This window comes from Copadichromis virginalis, linkage group LG7, assembly GCF_057382275.1.
Source record: "Copadichromis virginalis isolate Kocher_CV1m ecotype Utaka linkage group LG7, C_Virginalis_male_GT1.1, whole genome shotgun sequence".
NCBI lineage: Eukaryota > Metazoa > Chordata > Actinopteri > Cichliformes > Cichlidae > Copadichromis > Copadichromis virginalis.
Genome location: NC_140624.1, coordinates 59,794,908 through 59,814,485, shown reverse-complemented (window position 1 = coordinate 59,814,485; position 19,578 = coordinate 59,794,908). Strand labels below are relative to the sequence as shown.

At 41.9% G+C, this 19,578-nt stretch overlaps 1 protein-coding gene across 2 annotated transcripts in view; it reads right to left on the bottom strand.

The window, feature by feature from the left end:
• Nucleotides 1-17,188, bottom strand: part of dennd1a (DENN/MADD domain containing 1A) — a 42,442-nt gene extending 25,254 nt beyond the window's left edge. The window contains exons 1-5 of one of the 2 annotated variants that reach the window (XM_085464521.1): nt 16,972-17,188; nt 12,654-12,718; nt 8,847-8,890; nt 8,554-8,603; nt 7,510-7,629 (exon numbers count right to left, since the gene is read on the bottom strand). In XM_085464521.1, coding sequence (XP_085320647.1) covers nt 7,510-7,629; nt 8,554-8,603; nt 8,847-8,890; nt 12,654-12,718; nt 16,972-16,988 — 296 coding nt within the window. In that variant the 5' untranslated portion in view covers nt 16,989-17,188. The remainder of the gene's footprint in view (nt 1-7,509; nt 7,630-8,553; nt 8,604-8,846; nt 8,891-12,653; nt 12,719-16,971) is intronic. The other variant, XM_085464522.1, reaches the window with a different exon arrangement.
• Nucleotides 17,189-19,578: the final 2,390 nt, after the last annotated feature.

The window sequence follows — 19,578 nt, the reverse complement described above, 5'->3', positions numbered from 1 at the left end:
AAAACCGGATGGGATGGCATGTTGCTGCAGGATCCTGTGGTAGCCATGCTTGTTCAGTGTGCCTTCAGTTTTGTACATAAAAATTAAATCCCCAACAGTGTCACCAGCAGGGCATGCCCCACACCATCACACCTCCTCCTCCATGCTTCATGGTGGGAACCATGCATATAGAGACTATTTGCTCACCTTTTCTATCTTACACAAAGTGTGGAACCAAAGATCTCAAATTTGGCCCAAACAAATCTCTTCTACTTGTTGCTTTTCTTAGTAGTGGTTTCTTAGCAGCTATTTGACCATAAAGGCCTGATTCCCCAGTCTCCTCTGAACAGTTGATGTAGAGATGTGTCTGCTACTGGAACTCTGTGTGGCATTTATATGGGCTCTAATCTGAGATGCTTTTAACTTGCAATTTCTGAGGCTGGTGACTCCACTGAATTTATCATCAGCAGAAGAGGTGACTCTTGGTCTTCCTTTCCTGGGGGAGTGTTCATGTGAGCCAGTTTTTTTTTTTTTCAAATCACTCGATGGTTTTCGTGACTGCACTTGGGGGCATATTCAAAGTTTTAGCAATTTTCCGTATTGAATGACCTTCAGTTCTTAAAGTAGTGATGGAGTGTCATTTCTCTTTACTTAGCTGTTTGGTTCTTGCTATAATATGATTTCCAACAGTTGTCAAATAGGGCTGTCAGCTGTTAGCAACCTGACTTCTGCACAACACAACTAATGGTCGCAACCCTATTAAGAAAGCTAGTAATTCCACAAATAAACTCTGACAAGACACACCTGTCATTATGAAGCTCACTGAGAGAAGGCCAACGGTTTGCAGCGCCATCAACAAAACAAAGGGTGGCTACTTTGAGCAATCTAAAAGAAAATACATTTAGTTATTTATCAATTTTTTCTTTGCTGTATAATTTCATACAACTTGCTTCATATATTTGATGTCTTCAGTATGTATCTACAATGTAGAAAGTAGTAAAAAAAAAGAAAAAAAAGAAAAACCATTAAATGAGAAGGTGTGTCCAAACTTTTGACTGGTGGTGTACATACATGTTAGCTGTATTAGCTAAATTTAATTAATTTAAATTTTATTTTTATAGCAACAAATCACAACAACAGTTCCTCAATATGCTTTATATTCTAAGCTAAAGACCTTACAATAATACAGAGAAAACCTCAACAATCAGATCATCCCCTATGAGCAAGCACTTAGAGACAATGGAAAGTTAAAATTGTTTTAATACACGTGCTCCACCTGGAGACTCTGTTGTCCTGCTGGGAGACTTCAATGCTCACGTGGGTAACGACAGCGAGACCTGGAGGGGCGTGATTGGGAGGAACGGCCTCCCTGATCTGAACCCGAGCGGTGCTCTGTTATTGGACTTCTGTGCTAATCACAGTTTGGCCATAACGAACACCCTGTTCGAACATAAGAGTGTCCATAAGTGCACGTGGCACCAGGACGCTCTAGGCCGTAGGTCGATGATCGATTTTGTAATCGTATCAGCAGACCTGCGACCATATGTTCTGGACACTCGGGTAAAGAGAGGGGCTGAGCTGTCAACTGATCACCACCTGGTGGTGAGTTGGATCAGGTGGCGGGGGAGGACGCTGGACAGACCTGGTGCACCTAAACGCGTAGTGAGGGTGTGCTGGGAACGTCTAGCAGAGGCCCCAGTCCGCGAGATCTTCAACGCACACCTCCGGCAGAGCTTCAACAGCATTCCGAGGGAGACTGGGGACATTGAGTCCGAATGGACCATGTTCAGCGTCTCCATTGCCGAAGCTGCTGCATTGAGCTGCGGCCGCAAGGTGGTTGGTGCCTGCCGTGGTGGTAATCCCCGAACCAAATGGTGGACACCAGAGGTGAAGGGAGCCACCAGGCTGAAGAAGGAGTCCTATCGGGCTTGGTTAGCCTGTGGGACTCCGGAGGCAGCCGACAGGTATCGACAGGCCAAGCGGAATGCGGCTCGGGCAGTGGCTGAAGCAAAAACTCGGGTGTGGGAGGAGTTCGGAGAGGCCATGGAAAAAGACTTTCGGACTGCCTCGAAGAGATTCTGGCAAACCGTCAGACGTCTCAGGAGGGGAAAGCGGTGCTCTACCTGCACTGTGTATAGTGCTGGCAGAGCGCTGCTGACGTCGACTGAGAAAATTGTCAGGCGGTGGAAGGAATACTTCGAGGACCTCCTTAATCCCACTGACACGTCTTCCGAGGAGGAAGCAGAGTCTGGGGATGAGGGGAATGACCCGCCAATTTCCGGGGGCGAGGTCACTGAGGCAGTTAAACAACTCCTTGGTGGCAGAACCCCTGGTGTTGATGAGGTCCGCCCCGAGTTCCTGAAGGCTCTGGACGTTGTAGGGCTGTCCTGGTTGACACGCCTCTGCAATGTTGCGTGGAGATCAGGGGCAGTACCTGTGGACTGGCAGACCGGGGTGGTGGTCCCCATCTTTAAGAAAGGGGACCGGAGGGTGTGTTCCAACTACAGGGGGATCACACTCCTCAGCCTCCCTGGGAAAGTCTATGCCAGGGTGCTGGAAAGGAGAGTTCGTCCGTTAAGATAAGATAGAACTTTATTAATCCCTCGGGTGGGTTCCTCTGGGAAATTCGATATATATATATATATATATATATATATATATATATATATATATATATATATATATATATATATATATATATAATACAGAGACAAATATAAATAAAATATACAAAGGGGATAAATAGAATAAATAGGAATAAAAAATAAAAATACAAGTGAATTGCACATTTCAAGTATTGAGTCTATTGCACTGTTGACTATTTACAAAAAGTATTGCACAAGGTATTGTACAGTGAGGTGCAGAGGCACTACAGCTTAGTTGTTCCCCCCTCCTTTGTCCTCCTGTTTCCCCTCCCTCTCCCCTCCAGAGAGGAGTTAAACAGTTTGATGGCGTGTGGGACAAAGGAGTTTTTAAGTCTGTTAGTTCTTGTCTTGGGGAGAAGCAACCTGTCACTGAACAGACTCTTCTGGTTGTTTATGGCCGTGTGCAGAGGATGCCCAGCATTGTTCATAATGTCCATCAGTTTCTTTAATGTCCTTTTCTCTGCCACTGTCACCAGAGTGTCCAGCTTCATGCCGAGCACAGAGCTAGCCCTCCTGATCAGTTTCTCCAGCCTGGATGAGTCCCTCTTTGCTGTGCTGCTCCCCCAGCACACCACAGCATAGAAAAGTACTCCAGCAACCACCGACTGGTAAAACATCCTCAGGAGCTTCCTGCAGATGTTAAAAGACCTCAGCCTCCTGAGGAAGTACAGTCGGCTTTGGGCTTTTTTATACAGGTGCTCTGTGTTGCATGACCAGTCCAGTTTATTGTCCACCCACAGCCCGAGGTACTTGTACTTGTTGACCACCTCCACCTCCTCCCCCTCTATCTGAACTGGCAGTGGACCTTCTCTGGACCTCCCGAAGTCCACAACCAGTTCCTTAGTCTTTGAGGTGTTGAGTTGCAGGTGGTTTGTGTGACTCCATGCGACAAAGTTCCTCACCAGACTTCTGTACTCCTCTTCCTGATCATCCCAGATACACCCCATGATGGCCGTGTCGTCTGCAAACTTCTGAATATGGCATAATTCAGAGTTGTAGCAGAAGTCAGAGGTGTACAGGGTGAAGAGAAGAGGGGACAGCACAGTTCCCTGTGGTGCTCCTGTGCTGCTGACCACTGTGTCAGACGTGATGTCCTTCAGCCTGACGTACTGTGGTCTGTCGGTGAGGTAGTCGGAGATCCAAGCCACCAGGCAGGGGTCCACCTCCATCCTGTTCAGTTTTTCCTGAAGCATACAGGGCCGGATGGTATTAAAGGCACTGGAAAAGTCAAGAAACAGGATCCTGACCGTGCCTTTTCCCCCATCCAGGTGTGAGTGGGCTCTGTGTAGGAGGTACAGGATGGCATCCTCCACTCCGACACCCGCCTTGTATGCAAACTGTAGTGGGTCCTGGGCATGTTGTACCTGTGGTCGGAGGAGGTTGAGGAAGAGCCGCTCTAGAGTCTTCATAAGATGTGACGTCAGTGCCACCGGTCGGAAGTCATTCAGCTCATTGGGCCGGTTCTTTTTGGGGACCGGGACGATGCAGGATGTCTTCCATAGGGCGGGCACTCTCCCCAGTCGCAGACTGAGGTTGAAGACTCGTTGTAGCAAGTTCAGCAGCACACGCCTTAAGCATCCTAGGACACACCTTGTCTGGGCCTGCTGCCTTTCTGGGGCGAAGCTTCCTCAGTTGCCTCCTGACCTGATCCACTGTGACACTGGGAGATGTTTGGGAGGAGGGGAGGGGGGGAGATGTCTTGCTGCTGAGAGAGGGATTGGAGGAGGGGGGTGTCATGGTGTCAGGAAGGGGGGGAAGCGAGGGAGGCAGGAGAGTGGGGAGAGGACTCTGTAGTGAAGGTGAGGGTGAGGGGGTTGTGGGCTGGTCAAACCTGTTGAAGAAGTTGTTGAGTTCGTTTGCCTTCTCCACAGTCCCCCCCACTGTGCTTTTCTTGGTGTAGTCGAACCTCGGATACAGGAGGAACAATGCGGTTTTCGTCCTGGTCGCGGAACACTGGACCAGCTCTTTATCCTCTCCAGGATACTTGAGGGTGCATGGGAGTTTGCCCAACCAGTCTACATGTGTTTTGTGGACTTGGAGAAGGCATTCGACCGTGTCCCTCGGGGTGTCCTGTGGGAGGTGTTGCGGGAATATGGGGTGTCTGGCCCATTGCTACGGGCCATTCGATCCCTATACAACCGTTGCAAGAGCTTGGTTCGCATCGCCGGCAATAAGTCGGACTCGTTCCCGGTGGGTGATGGGCTCCGCCAGGGCTGCCCTTTGTCTCCGGTTCTGTTCATAATTTTTATGGACAGGATTTCTAGGCGCAGCCAAGTGGCGGAGGGCTTTCGCTTTGGTGGCCTCAGAATCTCATCTCTGATTTTTGCAGATGATGTGGTTCTGTTGGCTTCATCGGGTGAGGGCCTCCAGCTCGCACTGGAACGGTTCGCAGCCGAGTGTGAAGCAGCGGGAATGAGGATCAGCACCTCCAAATCTGAGGCCATGGTTCTCAGCCGGAAAAGGGTGGAGTGCCCACTCCGGGTCGGGGATGAGTTCCTGCCCCAAGTGGAGGAGTTCAAGTATCTCGGGGTCTTGTTCGCGAGTGATGGGAGAAGGGAGCCGGAGATCGACAGACGGATTGGGGCTGCAGCTGCAGTAATGCGGACGCTGCACCGGGAGGGAGCTGAGTGTAAAAGCGAAGCTCTCAATCTACCGGTCGATCTACGTCCCTACCCTCACCTATGGCCACGAGCTGTGGGTAGTGACTGAAAGAACGAGATCGCGGATACAAGCGGCAGAAATGAGCTTCCTCCGAAGGGTGGCTGGCCTCTCCCTTAGAGATAGGGTGAGAAGTTCGGCCATCCGGGAGGGGCTCAGAGTAGAGCAGCTGCTGCTCCACATCGAAAGGAGCCAGCTGAGGTGGTTCGGGCATCTGACAAGGATGCCCCCTGGGCGCCTCCTGGGTGAGGTGTTCCAGGCATGTCCCACCGGGAGGAGGCCCCGGGGCAGACCCAGGACACGCTGGAGAGATTATATCTCTCGGCTGGCCTGGGAACGCCTTGGTATTCCCCCGGATAAGCTGGAGGAGGTGGCTGGGGAGAGGGAGGTCTGGGCCTCTTTGCTTAGGCTGCTGCCCCCGTGACCCGGCCCCGGACAAAGCGGATGAAGATGGATGGATGGATGGATACACGTGAAGACAACACGGATTCAACCATGTGGTAACATTCAAGAGAACATTTGTATCTTTGGCATCAGCTTCAATTTCATTATTACAGTTTCATCATCATACATTTGAATATTAGTTCCAGTAAAATGGTCAAATGGACAGTTCTCTGTAGATCAGGGGTTCATTAACCTCGTACTCAGGCTCAGCAGTTCAAGCTTTCTCTCACACTCAAAAAAAGCTCTTGTTCAGGAGACAGAGCTCAACCACTACTCCCAGCCAACTAATGTGACATTAATTGCCTGGTAGTGGCGATTGGGCCCATGCTAGGTAGGCTCAGATGGACATATCACAACGGATTTAGCATGTACTTACTGTAAGTACATGCTTATGTTTCTTTTCAGTGATTGTTATAACTAGCTAGTATTTGAGTAAAGTGTTATCTGTAACTGGCAACAGCTGTGATTGCCCAGCTTATCATAGACATAGCAAAGTCTTTGATCAAGTTGCAGAAATTAGGTAGCTAAAGCATTAGCTAAAAACAAAACAAAAAAAAACCCACCACCAACAACAACAACACACATTTATAGCAATCACTGCAGGATTTGATATCTGAAACTGAAGGATCTGAAGGATAGGATAATCTGAATTAGTTTTGAACCTACATACCTCTGGCTCATTATACAGCTGGAAAAAAAAGAAGAAGCTGAAAACAAGGTTAATGGCAATATAAAAAACTACTGCAATTCCCTGTACACAGGTTTAGGCACTTCCACACCCTTTAATTTGCAAATGGTTCAAAATACAGCTGCTTTAATTTAACTGATTCAAAGGAAAGACAGTATATTACTCCTGTTTTAGCTCAGCTGCACTGGCTACCTATGAAGGTTTAAATACATGAAAAAAGTTTAGTACTTGTTTTTTAACGTCTTCATAGATTAGTGCCACAATATATTACAGAACTTTTAATTCTGTCTTTTGCCTCCAGGTCACTGAGATCAACATCCTGTTAGTTTTCTGTCAGTGCCTCACCCAAAAACTAAAGGCAACTAGGGCTTTGCAGTTACAGCTGCTAGACTCTGGAATAGTCGGACACCCCATACTGGAAAAAACGAACACTTTTAAATCAGCTATAGACGTACCCATTTTCAGCTGCTTTTAGTCAAGTCTGAGGTCCATTTGACTTGACGTTTCACTCCTGTACTGGCTGCTCTTCCTTGGCTCGCTGTTAAATCTAAACAATATTTTTTTTAGATTTAACAGACAATCCCAACTGGTTGCCCTAAATGGCCCTCTCCGTTTCTGTCAGGGATTTCTTCCTGTTAAAAGGGATTCTTCCTTCTTACTGTCACCAAGTGCTTGCTCATGAGGTGTCATCTGATTTTTTTCATTATGATTATAGGGTCTTTACCTTAGAATATAAAGGTCCCTGATGTGACGGCTGTTGGTTTTTCACTATATAAATTAAACTGATTTGAATTGAATTTACTAGGATGACTAATTTTTAAAGACTGCAAATAAAGTATAATCACAGAAAATTCAAAAGCTAAAGAAGATGCACGGGCGAGATTCTCAGTCTGATGTCAATTTGTTATCACTAGTGGAGATAACAAAATATGTACAGTATCTTACTGCCAAATTTAACATCTCATCAAAAGTCAGGCTTATTTGTTTTTCTAGACCTTCTTTTATTTGGCAATAAAACAGTTTTATATCAGCTTTTCACAAAAAATCCACAATACAATGAACGCACACCCCACACTCACCTATACACATACTTACCTAAGAATACAGTAGCAAGTGTGTGCACCTGACGAGAGGCGGCAAAAGCCAAACCTCTGTTTGCTCTCAATGTCAGTCAACACAAACGTAAAGTTCTGGCCAACTTGGTTGACAGAAAGACTGTTGGTTGAGAGAGGAGGAGAAGACAAGACTAAGTCCTTTCCATAAGATACAGATACACAAATAAACAGAATATATAGACAAACAGACTTCATATAGAATAAAACGGACATCTGTTAATGGTGCCAAATAAAACTTAATAAAAGCAGAACAATCAATGAATGAATGCTGTTTTATTTGAGCTTAGTTTAGTGGACAGTCTTTAGGCCAGCTCCTGAACTCCCATCAGGTCTGAATAGTTTTAAAAAGATATTGGCGGCAACTGGTGGTATTCCTCAGCCTCCTAGAGATACACCTATGGAATAAAATTTCGAAATCCTACTTCGCCTTGTTCTCAAGTTATCGCATTCACAAGATTTTCAGAAACCTTGACCACTAAGGTTGACATCAAGGTCACTGAGAAACGCATCTAAGATTCTTAGTAGATGAACATATGGTATCAATTTCAAAATCCTAGGTGACTTTCATCTTGATGTTTCGAGTGAGACATTTTGAGACTTTTATGTCCAAGTCAAGATATGACATCCATGTTTTACTGAAAAAGGCAATCAAGCATTGTCACCTATTTAAATCAAACAGGCAAAAATGGACTGTTTTAGCATTTATACTACAGCACCTAACAAAAGCATTGTATTATTTTAATTTCCCCAAACCAACATCTCAAAATGACCCATCTTTAGCTTATAACAACAACATCTAACATTACTTTTTTTCCCCTCTTGTTCTTAGTGTGGCTAAATACTGTATATAATTTTGCTAATAGCCCAAACGAGCCAAAATACTATAGCATTTAATAGTGTCATTAACATAAATAATAGTGTACCAGCACCAAAAACTTCATTGAATACCCACAGCAATGATTTTAATTCAATTCTCTTAGATTTAATCAACCCTATGTAGGTGCAGATGTGTATGTGTGTATACCTGTCCATGCTGAAAGGGAAGCAGAACTTGGACACAGTTTTAAGAGTTTCCTGTGGTACAAAGAAAGGGATTATAAAGTACATTAATCCATGAACAAATTTAGAGGGGCTCAAATGGAACATGTAATGTGAAGCTATCCATAGAGAACAGTGTGCATAGAGGCATTTACATTATTGACACTACATAATAATTAAAAATTACATAAAAATAATGCTTGTCAAAGAGAAAAAGTGAAAGCATGGTATGTACAACTGTAGAAAAGTACAATACATAAAAAAAAGAAAATGTAAGACCTGATCTCTGTAGTCGTCGGGAAACTGCCGACGAACCTCTGGCCCTGTTAGAAGCATACAGACAGAAAATGACTTCACTGAAATCACCAGCTTCCTTTCAACAAGACAACCCTAAAGACTATGACCCAATCCATGAGGCTTAGGGGTTTCCCCACTTTCAATATATGTATGAGGAGTCGCTGGCAGACACATTCAGTCTTGTACGCACATGATCTCTTAGTTAATTTCTGCACCCTTAACTCACAGTGCTGTGACATTAAACCTTAAGAGGAAAAAAAAAACTATGAAAAATCTTCTTTCATCATCTTTTTTTATGTTTAGACAAAATATGCAAATTAATTATCTGAGAGTTATCACTCACCCCTTTTGTAAAAGAGAAACCTGACTGACTTTGAATTTAAACAGTTATTCTCATAAGAAAAGAAAAAAAAGCAGAAAAAGTACAAATAAAAAATTGAACAAATCCAAGTGACCCAAAAATTTGCAGTTCACATGCATGAACTTGAGTGACATCCCATTCTTAATGGGTTTACTATGATAACAGCTTCAGCTCTTTTGGCAAAGCTTTACACGATTTTTAGGTTAGGTGTTTATAGGAATTTTTGACCAATCTTCCAGAAGGGCATTTGTGAGGTCAAACACTGATGTTGGACAAGAAGGCCTGGCTCACAGTCTGCCCTCTAATTCATCCCAAAGGTGTTCTGTCGAGTTGAGGTCAGGACTCTGTGAAGACCAGTCAAGGTGTTCCATACCAAATTCCCCCCATCCATGTCTTACGGACCTTGCTTTGTGCATTGGTGCACAGTCATGTTGGAAAAGGAATTTTTTATTTTGTTGCTACACCAAAATCATGTCTGCACTCATCAGCAGATTTGATCATCACTGTATGTTCTGCCCAGGAGGTGAGCTTGAGCTTTACTGCAACATGTTGAGTGCTGCACTGTTCCCTCATATGACAAGGGAGAAACAATGTAAGCAAGGGTATAAATCCCCCTTAAAAATGACACTTCTAATATAAGCATTCTGCTTAAAACAGTAAATAAAAAACAAATGGATATTGCATCTTGAAGACTGCAGTTTCATCATTTCCTCTGCAAACAGGATAAAATTCTTAGAAATACAGCCAACAACCTCTCCTCGGTATCCAGGAAATTAGTCACTTGCTGCAGATAAAAAAACTTTAGAGACAGAGTTGAGATATATCACCATAACTCAGCTGGTGCCATCATCTTAACCTCTTGAAATGTTCCTACTGACATAACTTTTTTCTTGCTAGCCAAAAATTATGAAATAATCACAAAATAAAATTAAAGTTTACAATAGGGCTGAGCCATATCATACCGTTCACAGTAATACTGGTATAATGTTGGGCAACGATAAGAAAATGAAATATCGTGATAGAATATGGGTAAAACGTGCATGCACAGTGTCTTTGTTTTCATACACACATGGCGGAAAAAGCATGGCAGCGACGGAGAATGAGAAGGGCGAAAGCGGATCGTTGAATGAAACAGATGAACCAGAATTGGTTTGTAAAAATGCTGCAACTTCAGTGTGGAACTGGTTTAGCTTTCGTCCGTCAGATACACAACAAAGCACTATTTTTGGTAGAGCATGCTAGCAGGCCGTCTTTATTACCGTGTTTTTTGGAAAATACGGCACACTTAAAATTAATCCTTTGATTTTTCTGAAAATCGACAGTGCCCCTTATAATCCTGTGCGCCTTATGTATGAATTCTGGTTGTGTTTACTGACCTCTATTTTATGTGGTACACATCTGTCAAAATCTGTCAAATGTTTCAGTACGACTTTGCTAAGCTACGAACCCGCACCGCTTGATGAATTGTCAGAGCATTACGGCTATCGTAGGCAGGAGCCTCGCGGAGTGATACGTACTGTGCTTCAACATAATATTATCGTATTGTGTGTATAACCTCTTTTTAAGTTTTGTGGATATTATACATGGTTATGCTGAGGATATGTCGGCCAATTTCCACTGGAAAGGCCTTTTGGTTAAACTGTCAGCAAGGAATTTGCATTTGCACTGTTAAATTTTTATATTACTTTAATGCACATAAAAAACAGCTGCTTGTTTAAGTGAAAATACATTGCTGGGGTTTTCTTTGCACTATAAAGTTGTGGAGTTGTAAAGTATTTTGTCTAGTGTCAATTATATTGTCAGTTATATCGTTATCGCAAATTTTCAAATGTATATCGCTATAAATATTTTTGGTCATATCACCCTGCTCTAGTTTACAAAACAGTACACTGGCACAGGACCCTTTATGTACTAATCCGTGACTTGTTGTCAAGATTTCATAATTACTATAACCAACACCCCAAGGTTTGGGCCATTCCACTCTATGTGTGGGCACACTTCATCAACAGATAGGACAGAAGAAAAAAAGAGCAATTTCACATTTCCACATTACCAGAAATCTATTAAAAGTAGTGTAAGGGAAGTGGTAGTGACAGAGATATTGACATGATAAAGCAGTGTAGTTTGTTGTCTGCTGCAAAACGTGTAAAAAGTGTACCAGAGAACTATCCACAGTAATATGCAACAAATGGTGTGGCCCTTCTCTCAACGTTTTGGAATAAGTATGAGATTGCACAAAGAGACAGGAGGCCTAAATAGCTAGCTTTATTCCACCTTCTCTTTTGGGAAAGGGTAGGCTCGACTTTATTTTTCCTGCGGAGGCTGAACATCCTCTGAAAGCTGCTACAGATGTTGTATCAGTCGGTGGTTGCTAATGCAATTCCCTATGCTGTGGTCTGCTGGGAGAGCTCTACCAAGAAGAAGAACAATCACTGGCTGAATAAAATAATCAAGAAGGCAGGCTTGTTTGTTCGACCCTGTGGTGGCAGTGTTAGAACAGAGAATGCTGTGTAGTTTAAAGTCAGTTGTGTACAGAGAAACTGAGGTGGTCTTTGGTTCCCCAGGGGATCAGACTGCATAAAACATTGGAGGGGAAAGTGCATTAGGTTGGGTAAAAAAAAAAAAAAGTCCCAAGAAAAATATTCGATTCCAACTGAGTTTTTTTTTCTAGTGTTAGAGAATGGAAGGTAGATAACCAGCAGTGAAAATTGTATTATGAGCAGATGTGGATACTAAGGATGTGTGCAAAGAGTCAACTAGACTACTAACTGTTAATAATGTGACTAGGCAGTACCAGATGTAATACTCATTTAATCTAATTGTTCACATTTTAATTGACGCCCAAACTCGGCAAACTGTTATGTTCTAAGTGTTATACAGCTGTCTTCCACCAGATATACCATAATTCAGTGAATAAAACAAACAACAAAACAATATCAATACAAACAATATCATCCACCAGGACGACTCAAGAAGAATGTGATTACTGGTTTCAAATGCCTTTATTTGGACAACTTTTGGAATTGTCCACTAAATGGTTCTCAAATGTAACAAGATATCTGAGTGTTTCTTAGTCTTAGACTAGTCATCTAGTCAAACTTTATTTCCTTGCTAAGTCAGCTAAGAAATTAGTTGGTTAGAACATTTCTAGTGGATACTATGATGACAAGAACTATAAAGATATGATAAAGATGATAAATCGATTTATTTTCCACGTTAATTAAGTACGTCTGGTTTGGTCAGGGTATTTTTATAACTATAACCAGAGAACATTTTGTGATTAATGCCTTGAAAAATTCTGGTAATTCTAACCTTGAAGGGGTTCTATGTATTGAAACATATTGGATTTTACATTCATTATTACTTGTTTATGTACACCTAGTTCCATGATCAATATGTAAAAGAAAATGTAATTTTTAAGGACTTACCAGAACTGTGGATGCCTGGGTTGGCCACCTCCATATACACCTCAAAGGTAGACTCAGGGTTCTCCCTGCAACAAATAATAAAAAAAAATAGCTTTATGGGCGCCAGTTTAGTTCAGTTAGATGAGCAGGCGACCATATGCAGCATGGCTGAGAGCGGCTGGCCCCAGGTTTGAGTCTGACCCACGGCCCTTTGCCACATGTCTCCCCTCTCTCTTTCCCGTCAGTTCTCACTGCATCCATCTAATAAACCCAAAAACAAAGGCCAAAAAATATATTTGTAAAAAAGCTTTGTTTACTTATGTTGCATACAAAAATGAAAGAAAATATAACACAAGAAACATATAACCAAGAATTAGACATCCATCAAAAAGATGAAGGAAGAAAACTGGTAAAGGACACTGCAAAGTGGCCTACACGAAAATTGAAAGAGCAGCAGGAATTTCTGGTAAGTACTGTAGTATTAATGTTTCTCATGGTGTCTGTGCACATATGTCGAGATCTGTCCACCATATTGGGTGTGATACCACAGGGAGAAATATTCCCAGACTGACTGGCAGTGGTTCCTGGAGGTTACTGGCTTTGGGAGAAAATGGTTGCAAAGAAGGTGCTCCACCAAAGACAGCCTAATGATTGCTTTGGTTAAGTGACTGCTGAGCTACAGCCAGGAGGTAGAGCAGGTCTCGCAGCATATAGGGAGTGCAGAATTATTAGGCAAGTTGTATTTTTGAGGAATAATTTTATTATTGAACAACAACCATGTTCTCAATGAACCCAAAAAACTCATTAATATCAAAGCTGAATGTTTTTGGAAGTAGTTTTTAGTTTGTTTTTAGTTTTAGCTATTTTAGGGGGATATCTGTGTGTGCAGGTGACTATTACTGTGCATAATTATTAGGCAACTTAACAAAAAACAAATATATACCCATTTCAATTATTTATTTTTACCAGTGAAACCAATATAACATCTCCACATTCACAAATATACATTTCTGACATTCAAAAACAAAACAAAAACAAATCAGCGACCAATATAGCCACCTTTCTTTGCAAGGACACTCAAAAGCCTGCCATCCATGGATTCTGTCAGTGTTTTGATCTGTTCACCATCAACATTGCGTGCAGCAGCAACCACAGCCTCCCAGACACTGTTCAGAGAGGTGTACTGTTTTCCCTCCTTGTAAATCTCACATTTGATGATGGACCACAGGTTCTCAATGGGGATCAGATCAGGTGAACAAGGTGGCCATGTCATTAGTTTTTCTTCTTTTATACCCTTTCTTGCCAGCCACGCTGTGGAGTACTTGGACGCGTGTGATGGAGCATTGTCCTGCATGAAAATCATGTTTTTCTTGAAGGATGCAGACTTCTTCCTGTACCACTGCTTGAAGAAGGTGTCTTCCAGAAACTGGCAGTAGGACTGGGAGTTGAGCTTGACTCCATCCTCAACCCGAAAAGGCCCCACAAGCTCATCTTTGATGATACCAGCCCAAACCAGTACTCCACCTCCACCTTGCTGGCGTCTGAGTCGGACTGGAGCTCTCTGCCCTTTACCAATCCAGCCACGGGCCCATCCATCTGGCCCATCAAGACTCACTCTCATTTCATCAGTCCATAAAACCTTAGAAAAACCAGTCTTGAGATATTTCTTGGCCCAGTCTTGACGTTTCAGCTTGTGTGTCTTGTTCAGTGGTGGTCGTCTTTCAGCCTTTCTTACCTTGGCCATGTCTCTGAGTATTGCACACCTTGTGCTTTTGGGCATTCCAGTGATGTTGCAGCTCTGAAATATGGCCAAACTGGTGGCAAGTGGCATCTTGGCAGCTGCACGCTTGACTTTTCTCAGTTCATGGGCAGTTATTTGGCGCCTTGGTTTTTGCAATTTTGAGACTGCTGCATCCCTCTGCAAGATATCTCACTATTTTTGACTTTTCTGAGCCTGTCAAGTCCTTCTTTTGACTCATTTTGCCAAAGGAAAGGAAGTTGCTTAATAATTATGCACACCTGATATAGGGTGTTGATGTCATTAGACCACACCCCTTCTCATTACAGAGATGCACATCACCTAATATGCTTAATTGGTAGTAGGCTTTCGAGCCTATACAGCTTGGAGTAAGACAACATGCATGAAGAGGATGATGTGGACAAAATACTCATTTGCCTAATAATTCTGCACTCCCTGTATATACCTTTTTACAAGAAACCCACCTAGAAGACAGTGAATATCTTAGGCTAAAAACCTAGTTGGGTGGGTCAAGTATGTTTTTCTTCTTTCACAGCAAGTAGTAGCATAGGTGTAGCTCTATTAATACATAAATGGTAAAGGTTGGTAAAGTGAGCTAGAGATAAATATGTGACAGGTTTTGATTTTTCAGGGAGTCTTACATGGTGAGGAAATTACCATTATGAACATTTACTGTTCACTAAATTATTCTTCAGAGTTCATACTCAAAACATTTCCAAAATTTGTAGAACTATCCTCAACAAAGGTCTTGATAGGAAGAGATTTCAATCGTTTATTTAATCCTTTAGTCGACAAACATCCGCTGTGAAACAGACTGTGGGCAGGCACAGGGGTTTGGCGCATTTGAGAATTATGTCTAAGATCTACAGTTCCTCATCATCCATATCGCCAGACAACAAGGCAAAGCAGTGGAAATCTTTCTGTCAGATGACATCATTTATCCAATGAAAGAGTTGAAATTAGTTGTAGACCATGCACTATGTCTTGGGTTTTTTTTGTCTTTTTATTTTACACATCGCCCCAAAGTTCAGGGATTGCAAGGGGTGGGTTTAAAAAATTGATTTTCCTATTCAAATCAGTTTTAGTTTGAATAATGCAATATCGATTCATTAAATCCTGAATTGATTTTTAAATATATTTATTTAGCCAGAAACACCAGAATCTCAGCTTAAAGCTCACAAAACTATTTCAAAAAACCACCAAAGAGTTATAACACCAAATGATTAAAGAGCAGGTAAACACATTCCACAGAAAGATGTAAATGCAAAGCACAACCCGGCGGCACGAACACAGACAACTCATCGGGTGCTAAAAGTCGACATCTCACAGATTCTGAAGCTGCAGGTTTGTCACCCTCCGACCAAAATTCACTGAAAAAGCAGCAAATGAAGATCAAACTACGCTTCGCATTTGAAAAATATTTGTCATAAATTCCCACAGGGTACTTCCAGTTTACCACCAAAAATTTGTGTTTCTGCATTATTCACTTGCTTACTAGGCACCAGTCTACCGTTGTGTGTGGTGCTGTCGACTTTTTTTTTTTTTTTTTAAATGAACTCCGACCAGAAAGCCTAATTTCTGCTGTTCAATACCAAATAAGTGTAAACTTTTACAAAATATGCCAAATTGCAAAACGCTGAGCTATGTCTTTAATAAAACCTCTGTAACTTAGCTCTGCTTCACTTCAGCAGCATCAGGTAATGTTTATCTGTTGATTCATGGATTTCTTCTGTTTTTGACATTCTGCAGAAATATTTAAGCTGGTTATCTGCTATAAAAAGCCAGGCCAGGAAAATCTCCTTTATGTTTTTCTGTGTTTTATCCTCAGCTACTTTGACACAAAGGCATCTGTTATGATGCTTACACCTCTGATACAGTCTCACAACTGTCAGCTTTGGTTTTATACATAGACATAAAAAATTTTAAGTATATGGATATATACTGATAAATTATCATAATTATAATATGTCTGACTGTCTGAGTTAAATTGAATCGAATTGAAATCTTGAAATTGAATTAGTTATAGTAATGAGTGATGATATCCAGCCCAAACTGTAAGGATTGTTCTTAAAAAGCAGGCAAAGTAGGGCCTCCACATAACCCTACTAACATGGTGTCTCAACACAGTGCGGGACTTTTCTTACTAAATCTGTCCTTATAGTGATATAAATCTCATAAATACACCATATCTGTATACCAAAGCCAATCTATAGATCAGTTGTCCTTTTCTATCATGCCACGAGAGTAGCCTGCAGTCATCGTCTCTGCTGCACTTCTCAGTCCTGAAAAGTAGCATCCGGTTTTGGGGGAAAAAAACATCTAATGCAGTTACCATGCTTAAAGTGGCTACATATCCACTCACTGTCAGTCACCGCTAACCGCGCGGAAAGCTTTGAGTTACTAGTACACCTCAGTGTCATTAAAAATATATAAATAAAAGGTTCTTATTTTTTTGTTTTGTTTTCCAGGTCCCTTCAGTGTTTTTAGCCAGGGCCTCATACTCTACGATATCTTCTCCATGACTCTGTGGAACACTGCTAACACAACAGTTTTAACTAACGCACCGAGAAATATACTTACTTGATTCGAGACCCCATCCTCTATTTGGTCTCCCCGCCGTGGCTGGCAGCAGACGCGTCACTCCGTATTTTTCTCAAGCTAACCTGCCCGTCACACACAACAGTACACCGCCATGGTGAATCGCCATGCGTAAGTCACGCTCCACTTTGTGCCGCTCCTGGGATTTGTAGTCTTCTAAATAGAAGACGTGAATGTCAATAACATACAGCTACCCAGTATTAGAAACTACAGCTTCCACAATACGTACAAGACGATTGGGTCGCGTGGTGCTGTAGCCGATAAAGTTTCTGTTACTCAGCATTTACTGTAACGGTAGCTCCAGTGCAGTTTATTACATCATTTTGAGGTTTTATAGCTAATAATTAAAAACAGTTTTGGAGATAATTTATAGTTTAATATAAAGTAGTAATATTTTCTACCAATATTAATTTTGAAATAATCTAAAATATAAATTATATTATTTATGTCACAAACATTTTGTTTTTAAATGTAATGTAATGTAAAAGGAAAATAAATGAAAATGACAGCTACGTGGATTAACAAGAGGAAAAATTGGGGCGGATGCTCCAAAAAACAGCAGATTTGTGTGTCCTGTGTTTTTTCCTACAGTGAAGCTGTTTTTTCCAAAACACTAGAGCAAAATAGAAAAATGATAAAACAAAAATTCCCACAAAGTTTACATCTTTGTTCTACTATTCTCTAAACTGTTCAAAAATATTTAAATGAACCTTCTGAAAACACATCAGACCTCAATAGGAAAAAAAAATTACACTGGATGTCTATGCTGATGTGGACTGGATAATCTGTTAGGATGCCACATTGTTTGATGGAAATGAAAATTATCAACCTACACAGGGCTAAATTCAAAGACAGTCCAAAAATCAAAGAGGAAAAAACTGATGCAACAGACTAATCTGTTTTTGCTGAAATTTCATTGCTGCAATTCAAAGTGGTATTCAGCAGTTTATATAGCCTCTACATGCTTGTATGCATGACTGACAACATTGGGGCATCCTCCTACTATGATAACAGACAGTATCATGGGGGATGTCCTCCCAGATCTGGACCAGGCCATCACTGCCCCACAAACTGAACCAAAATATAATGTCCAAGAGGCTTTCTATTAGAAATAGCTCAGGCGAGTTTGGGGGCAGGAGGAACCTAGTGCACAAGCTTTGGCTGTGACAATGGCTCCAAGGATTTCATCCCAATGTTGAATGGCAGTCAGGGTGCCGTAGCCTAACCTGTAGAGGTCTGTGCGTCCCTCCATGGATATGCCTCACCAGACTATCACTGACACACCACCAAACACCAAAACTTTTACAGGCAGCATGACATTCTCCACAGCTTCTCCAGACCCTTTCACTTCTGTCACATGTGCTCTTGGTGAATCTGCTCTCATCTGTGAAAAGCAAAGGGTGCCAGTGGTTGGCCTGCCAATTCTGATATTCTATGGCAAGTGGGCTCCATGGAGCTGGACAATAAGCACAGAGCCTACTAGATGGCATCGGGCACTCGTGCGTATACACACACACACACACACACACACACACACACACACACACACACACACACACATATATATATATACTTTAAATATATATTTATTTTCTCAGTTTACAGCACTTTTGTTATAAATGTTGGTCAGGTTGTTTTAGTTTAATTATGTTTTGGGTGTGGTTCACACTGCAGAGACAAAAAAGGTGAAGCTTGAACTAGTCTGGCTCTGTCCCTATTCTTAGTTCTGTATCAGCCTGCAAGCCTGGACCAGAAGATTTGCAACAACACCTCCTTGAATTCTTTTGTTAAAACCCTGTAATTAAAGGCTGCACTTCAATCGCATATTGACGTTTGATTGATGCTGAATCCACTGTGATGGTGTACAGAGGCAAAAAATATATAAAATCCCAACAAACAAACAAAAAACAACACTGACCCAAATAACCATGGCAAAATACTATTGCCAAAGCATCAAAAAATACATATACAAATAATTAACACAACATAGCTTAAAACAGCACAAGGATAAACGTATATTAATTCAGTTTAATTAAATATGCTTGATAAATAAACAATTGTAAAATGTATGCACCTGTGTGTGTTCAGGTCTCTCATTGTTCTTTGTTCTTTTTTTTTTTACATTTTGATACAAAAGTTTGCTTTAGTAATTTTGTATTACAGATCCGAACAGATTAAATTATGTTCTTCCTTGCTTTGTTGTTTTGTAGTTGTTTCCCCCCCTCCCCCCCGAATGATTAACGTTTAATAGAAATTTCATCTCCGTTTCAACCTCATCTGTCACCACGTTTTTTTCTTTCGTTTCAACATGTTAATTTATACAAATCTATTTTCAGACCAGACTCTTAAAAAAAGCCCCATCCCGTATGCAGGAGACTTAGAAGCAGGGCGCGGAGACTACTGACCCACTTTGCTCAAACACTTCTCACAATTTCGCGTCCACTTTAGCAACCAGAGACTGAAAACTTTGTCGTATCTTTCTGTTATTCAGTTATCAGCGAGCTCTATTGAACAAGCTGCTGGACAGCGAGCGGGGGGCGATTGAGAGAGACTCGGGGGCGGGAGAGAGAGACTCGGGGGCGGGGGTCT